The sequence below is a fragment of the Fringilla coelebs genome, assembly GCF_963513975.1.
Source record: "Fringilla coelebs genome assembly, chromosome: 5".
Lineage (NCBI taxonomy): Eukaryota > Metazoa > Chordata > Aves > Passeriformes > Fringillidae > Fringilla > Fringilla coelebs.
In genome coordinates, this window is record NC_140033.1 from 69,866,288 (window position 1) to 69,873,586 (window position 7,299).

Here is a 7,299-nt window from a genome sequence, read left to right on the forward strand (position 1 = left end):
ATGCATCATTCTGTCTCCCTCTCCAATGTTGGAGTCGCCATTGATTTGCAATATGTTAATGGCTATTTTTTTAGTCTTGCTTATCAAGACTGCTTAGTCGCAAGCATTGCTCCTGTTGAAGGGGAGTGCAGTAGGGAGAACATAATTCTCTCTGAAGAACCACAGGGAAGCTCGGACACCAGGCTCCCTCTGTTCATCGCACTGTGGCACATTGGTACGAATAGTCTGTGGCCAGCAGCGGAGCTCCTTAAATTTCTGTTTCACTTTGCAAAGCAACATGATGCATGTCTATTGGAACAGCTTGGCAATACAAGTTTCATTTTCTTGCCCTTTGCTAAAAGTTAAGGCCCACCAGAACAAGAGAGGGGACTAAGTACTGAGACTTTTAGAGTAGCTTTGAGCCCTCTTGGGAATTTGCACAGTCGCTGGCCTTGGCTGTCACTACAAGTGCCTGTTTGCACGGACAGCCTTCGGTTTCCCGCTGCCCAAGAGCGTCCAGACAGCAGAGCTTTCCCTCGCTCGTTCTCACACCTTCTCCTTCTCTTCCTCCCAGGTTTGCCGCGCTCCGGGCCTGACCCGCCGCTCCCGCCCCGCGCCCGCGGGGCTCCGTGAGGGCGGCCCGGGCGGGACCCGCCTCCGCGGCCGGCGGGGCGAGGCGGGGCCGGGCCGGGCCGGGCAGCAGTGTCCGCCGGGGAGCAGCGGGGCTCGGATCGCCGCGGGCACGGCCGAGGTGCGGGCAGGGCCGAGGTGCGGGCGCTGCGCGGGGGCGGCGGGGCCCGGCGGGGCCTGGGAACCGAGCCCGCCGGGGTGCGGGAGGGCGGTGCGGGGAGCGCGGCGTGAGGGGCCGCGGGGCCGGCCCGGGGAGGCGACATCTGCCGCGGGGCCGGGCCGGGAATCTGCAGCTGGACTGGGAGCGGAGCCTGCGGCCACACGGCGCTTGGACAAGTCGCGGTTGAAACACGCACAAAAAAGCGGCCCCCGTGGGCCGTGCTGGCCCGCGGCCCCGGGACACGCGTGGTGGGGGCGGCGGGAGGGTCTGAGCCGCTGCTCCGAGCCATACCATTCTTATTACCATTGTTATTATTACTATTACCCATGTACATCAGGCTGTTTGTAACCGTAATGAGCACATCCCTGAAAACCCCGTGCTGCTGGCGTACTTGGGGTTTGTTTTTGCAGTTTCTGCTGGCGCGGGAATCGCGGGTTTTTCGGAGCCCTTCCATTTTGTGCTGAAGGCAGGGCCTGGGCATGCTGGGAGCTCGGAGGGCAGCGAGGGGAGATGGAGAAATGTGGCGGAGCTCCCAAAGTGCTGATGAACAGTGTCCCTGACAATGACTTGGCATCATTCTCGGATGCATTTTCAGCATAGTTTAGGGGAAAATGCTCTGACGCCGTGGATTTACTTTATTTTTTGTTGTGCGGAACACTGTGTGCTTTTTGCTGTGATACAAAGTTAAGAGTAGCAGGACAGTTCTGTTGTAACAAGATTGTTAAAATGAATGGGAACAGTTACTGTCCATTTCTTTCCCAAGTCCAGCTTGGAAGCTGGACTGTAATGAGAGAGGAGGGCGAGTTACACTGAGTTAATTTCCCAGGCTCCACAGACCCTGTGCTGGGCCCAGTGACCCAAGCACTGTTTCAGAAAGGATAAAAGAGGGAGCAGAATCCCATCACCACAGCAGGCAGATCCAGGCAAGGCGAGCTCTGTTTTCACTGAGCAAACATCTGCTTACCTCCATTCTCCTCATTTCCTTACCGAGGACACGCCTTCAGAGCAAGTCTGCCATCGTGCTCTTTGCTCGTCAAGTTCCCCTTGTTTGGCAATAGCTGACTGTGCTGAAAGCGAGATGAGAGGTTGTTAAAAGTGTAGTCAAGTGAATGTTAACATTTTTATTGCTATTGTTAAAATTATATCACAAGAAGTGAGTTAGGTGTAACAAAAAAAATTCATTTATTTCGGTCTCTAGTGAAGCTAAGACATCCTAGTTGTATGGATTCCTAGTCACTAAATGCATGGTTGAAGCACTTGGTGAGGCAATAGCCTGGGTCTGTGCAGGGCAAAAATAAATGTGCACGGGGATTTGCTTTTTTTTTTTTCCACCTGCATTCACTCCTCAGCACCTCTTAACTTTCTGGTGTTGATAAAAGGTACTGCCTCCATAGGATTGTGGATTTGGTAAGGTCTCATTGGAAAGAGACTTCATTAGTTTAAACCTCCCATGATAAAAGCAGAAATAGTCCTCTCCTTTTTGTCATTACAACTTAATCTTTGCCTGTGAGTCATGCTAAAAGCAATTTTTAAGAACAAGGTCTCAAAGGGGAAAAATTGCTGTTCAACTCGGTTTGATCACAAGTTACTGCTGGGTAGGAAGATACTGGTTAGTTTGAAAGCTGAAGTGCAATTATAATTGTGTCATTTTACACACAAAAAAGGGTAGGCAATACTAATTTTCCTCTTTACATTTCATAGTTCGTAGTATTGTCACATACTCCTCCTATCCTGGTAACTGCTTAGGGAAATTTGCTAATTCAAATGAATTGGTCTAAAATTGGTCTAAATCCTTGTGTTATTTCAAAAGAGTGCTAATTTCTGTGACTAAGTGTTGTTTCTGCAATTACATTAAATATTTTGGTAGTTTGTACTTTGACAGTTTAATAAGCACTTATAATGGAAGCAAAATATTATAATTTATCATCTTAAGGTATTATATTATGCTATTGTGAAAAAAAAGAGAGTAGAAAATGGCTTAAAAAGAAACTCTATGGTGGCAAAATCATGTTGTCATTGCAGCGATGCTAAAAAACAAGGCTATTAACACAATGTTGCTGTCAGAACTTTGGATTGCAACGATGTTAGCTTTAACTAACTTTAATGTTTTTTAGAGGTCATCAGTGAGAAGGGGAGAAATGGCCAAATCTACGCAGTTAATTGACAATGAAGTCTTCCGGGCTTACGCTACTTACACGGCCATTGTTCTTCTAAAGATGATGCTAATGAGTCTGATAACAGCATACTTCAGGATCACAAGGAAGGTAATCTTTTGGAAATACTGGCTGGGAGAACAGACTGACATTTATATTGGTCCTGGGCTGAAAGAGCCCTGAGTGGGTTTCATCTGGCTGTTTTTGTGAGATCTGCTTCTGCAAGATGGTCTGTGCTTCAAGATTTTGGTGCAGTCCTTTTGCTGAAGAGCTGATTTTTGCTCCTGCTTGTTGCAGGAGAACCCAGCTGAACTGCTCCAGGTGGATGCAGATGACAATAAGGCCTTCAGTAATTTGGAAGTCTTGGTTTCATTGTGTTAGTAATATTGCAAACAGAAAAAATAGTAAAATAATTTTAATTTTCTATTAAATATAAAAAAAATCTTGGAAGAGAAAAACAGGAAAGAAGTGAAGCAAGAGAATGTAAAATGTTGCTCGTGATACTCTTAATGTACCTCTAGAATTCTGAGGCTGAGGATATTTCACAAATAGGGATCAAGGCTGCCTTGGAAAGCAGTCATGTAGCTCTCCTAAAATCAAAATATTTTCTTGACTTACATCTGCATAGCCTGAGCAGTCCGCAGAATGCATGTGTTACTACATGTGTCAGCAGGGAGAAATCAACAGTACATTGAGTCTGCACTGCCTGAATCAAATGTTGTCTTCAAGTAGTGTCTTGCAGTATTTTGAGGTAATAATGGGTCATTTCATGCATCTAAGAGAAAAGGGAGACATTCCTTGGTCATAAATGAGAATGGGAATAAGGCTGTTGGATGCTATTGCTGTGTTGACTTCTGCAGAAGGAAGGGATCCAAAAGCACTTTCAGATAATTGTCAGGAATGGTGAAAAAGAGACTTGAGACCTTCCCACCTTGTAGGTGCCTATGTTCTGTCAGCCTACTGGCTTTACTTCAGGCTTGTCCAGCTCACAAGAAGGCTTTATCTAAATGCCTAAATTGCATTGCATTAATTTGTCAGCACACAAATGTACAGGCTGGGCTCAAGAAAACAGTAATGCAGCAAACATTGTTTTATTCCCTGTGCTTTTAACTTCAGGTAAGTTAAGTGAGGTTATTGAGGCATTGGTAAAAAGAGTAACCTTTACAGCAGGCTGCCTTGACTGGGTAAAGCATTTTGGCTGCTAATGTCACTTGTGTGCTTGTATTTGAAACAGGCATTTGTCAACCCAGAAGATACAGCATCATTTGGAAAAGGGGACAGTGCTAAGAAATTCCTGAGGACTGATCCAGATGTTGAACGTGTACGCAGGTAATACACAGGAACCTGAAAAAGTTATTTTAAATAACAGAATAATATTAAATCAAGGAGTTAATTCCACCCCATTCTCTGTCAAGCCTGTGTCTGTTTTATGGTGCTTTATGTAGCAATCTAATACATTAATTAGTTTAAATGAACAAACCATTCCACGTTCAAATGGTCAGTGTGCATTCTCAAAACAATAAGCCACTCTCTAGTTATAGTATCTGACTCTTGGGTAGTGTCCTGTCTAAAGGACAGATGGGCAAAGTGGTGACAACACTGTAAAATATGACCATAAATTGATGTAGCTCATGGCAAAATTTTCTGTTTCCAAAATCCTTAATTTCAGGATGCTGTCTGATACACCTGTGCTAACAAGAAGAGCTTTAGTTGAATGCCTTCCATGCTTGCTTGATGAAGCTAAGTTTATTTTTATACCAAAAACTTGAATGTCAGTGAACTCTTCTCATTTAAAGCTCCATTAGGGAAGATCTTGAAAATATATACCAGTGCTTTTTTAAGAACACTGCATCCTTGCAAATAATGGCTATTGTTTCACAAGGCATATTTCTGTATGCCTCTTATGGATTAAAATCTCAGAAAGAAGAGCCTAATCTAAGTGGGCTGTAAAACTGTTCTTCTCCTTCCTTTTCTGCCCCTGAGTAGTTCAGGGAAGTTGTTGCTTAATTTCATGGGTGTTACATAAAAGTGGAAACTTCTTTGGTGAGGGGTAATTCATTTCTCTTTGTAAATTGTAAGAGGCCAGCTAAGTTGAGACTAACTTTATGACCCATTTAACTCAAACTCTTGTGGTAGAGAAATGACAACCACCTCAGTAATTTTCACAGAATAGATTTTTAAAACACTGAATTTTCAAATCCTATTTTACTGTTTTGTAGAGTTTTTCAGACATCCCCAGACATAGCAGGTAAGCTTGGTTCTAGTTACTATGTTGGTGTTGCAGCATCCATATTTTCCTCCCAACTGTGGTTCTTAGTGGAAGTTTAATATATTTTCTTCTGCAAGCTTCATGGCAACAGATAATGCCACATACATTTAGCATGGTTTCTCTTTTGTATAAGTGATTGGAATGTGTTCAGTTTATGGGGAAAAAAGATTTTTTTTTCCCAAGAAAAAAGATTACTTTCTTCAGAGTACTTTTATGGGGAATGAGAATAAAAAATCTGGAGGGCTATGTTTCCTTGTAATTATAAATATATTCTAAAAGCAGCTGCAAGACAGTGCCATGACTTGATTCCAGTTGGCTCTGAAATTTGACATCATTAGTAAGGCTTGGACATTGTTTCAATCAGTAAATTGGGCTGGAAGTATAATTTATCTAAAGAGGTGAAGGGAGCTGAGAAGGTTTAGGAAGGGGTGTGAAAGAACACTTCAAGATATAGGAGTTCAGTCTCAACACATTTTTAGTAAATTATGGTTTCAAAATTTCAAACATTTTTTCAGTTATTTTAGTGCTCAAAGTGAAGAAAATGAACGAAAAGCGTAACTGTCACACCTGTTAGATGTTCAAAAATAATCTTCTTCAAGATGATGGAACTTCATGAACATTTGAAGAACATAGCAGCTCATATGTAGAATATTTCATATTTTCTTTATGGACACCACACACTGGATTTATGGGATTAGAATAGACCATCTAGGCCATGAACTGTAATAGCTTCAGTCATGGCCCTCCAGTTAATTGATGTTAATTGAGAGAGGCTCCAAGAAAACAGCTACCTCTTTTCTTCCCTGACTTTGCATTCTTGCACATCCAGGTGCACTCAGACACCTCATGTAAGTCCTTAATATTACCAAGATTCTGGGGAAAAACTAATACCTTTCATATAGAAAATCAGAAGCTTAAAAATGTGGGGTGCAGCAGGAGATGCAGAATGAGGTCAGGTGAACATGCCAAAATTGTTTCAATAGCTGAATCTGGTCCCCTCTGCAGGGGAAGCCAAGAGTTGTTGAATGGTCACACGCTCTGAAGATACTGAAAAATAATGGGGCTTGAAGTGGTTTATTCAACAAAATACAACACTTTAAAAAATAACTTTGCTTCTTCCTCCAGAGGCCACCTGAATGACCTGGAAAACATTGTCCCGTTTGTTGGCATTGGACTGCTGTATGCTCTGAGCGGCCCTGAGCTGTCCACGGCCCTGCTGCACTTCAGGATCTTCGCAGGGGCCAGGATCTTTCACACTTTTGCATACTTGATCCCTCTTCCCCAGCCTGGCAGAGGTTTGTCTTGGGCAGTTGGCTACTCAGTGACCTTCTCCATGGCCTACAAAGTCCTGAAGACAGCGTGGCTCCTGTAGCAGAGCTGTAGTTTCTGTGCCCCCTTCGACATTCCACACAAAGTTCCTGGCACTGTACCATGATGTCTTGAGTTAGCCAATGAGGCTTCTGTGGTAACTGGAATTCTTCTTTTAAACAAAAGCTTTTTATTCCTCTTCAGAAATGTTTCTTTTTTGGAGGAAAAAAGAATCCTTCTCCCTGTATTCCCTGTGCATGGGTTGCACTGCCAAATACTAGATTGGATGTTCCCTTTGCGATTTGTCAAGTGCTTACAATTCTAAACATGCCATGATGCTGTATTGATAGAGTGTTTGATAATTTTCTACAGATGCACTATTTTTGGCTGTAGCTCTGAAGTCTAAATCAATAAAGACAAGATTAAAAAAAAAGCCTGTTTGTATTTTTGTTTTCATTTTGACTCTTCACTGCAGCCAGCAAATAGCATGTCACTATGTATCAGGAAGAGATTCCAATCATGCAGTTCTTTGAAGAGAGCTTACCTTAATAATAAGATATAACCAGTAATGCTAGTCTTGTTGTAAAAAAATCTTTGATGAAAATGTTTATATAATCCACTTTGGGATTAAAAAACCTAAAGTGTTGCAGCTCCATTTCTTTCAGTTGAGTAGATGAAAAAGAGAGAAAGTGTTTGTGCTAAGTACTGTTTGGAGACACTGTTAAAAAATTTTAAGTAATTATTTTTGCTGGAGTTCCTGCAAATGTAGGTTTTGTGACTGCATAAAGTGTAGATCCTTT

The 7,299-nt window shown here is 42.7% G+C and overlaps 1 protein-coding gene across 2 annotated transcripts; it reads left to right on the forward strand.

Annotated features, from left to right (window-relative positions):
- The first annotated feature begins 628 nt into the window (after nucleotides 1–628).
- Nucleotides 629–6,933, forward strand: MGST1 (microsomal glutathione S-transferase 1). 2 transcript variants are annotated; one of them, XM_084206652.1, is made up of 4 exons: nucleotides 629–730; nucleotides 2,884–3,033; nucleotides 4,157–4,251; nucleotides 6,317–6,933. In XM_084206652.1, the coding sequence occupies exons 2-4, from the start codon at nucleotides 2,908–2,910 to the stop codon at nucleotides 6,561–6,563; spliced, it is 468 nt and encodes a 155-aa protein (XP_084062778.1). In that variant the 5' UTR covers nucleotides 629–730; nucleotides 2,884–2,907; the 3' UTR covers nucleotides 6,564–6,933. The 2 variants fall into 2 exon arrangements, with proteins under 2 accessions (XP_084062778.1, XP_084062779.1); XM_084206653.1 differs by having other exon boundaries at nucleotides 653–747.
- The last annotated feature ends 366 nt before the right edge of the window (nucleotides 6,934–7,299 follow it).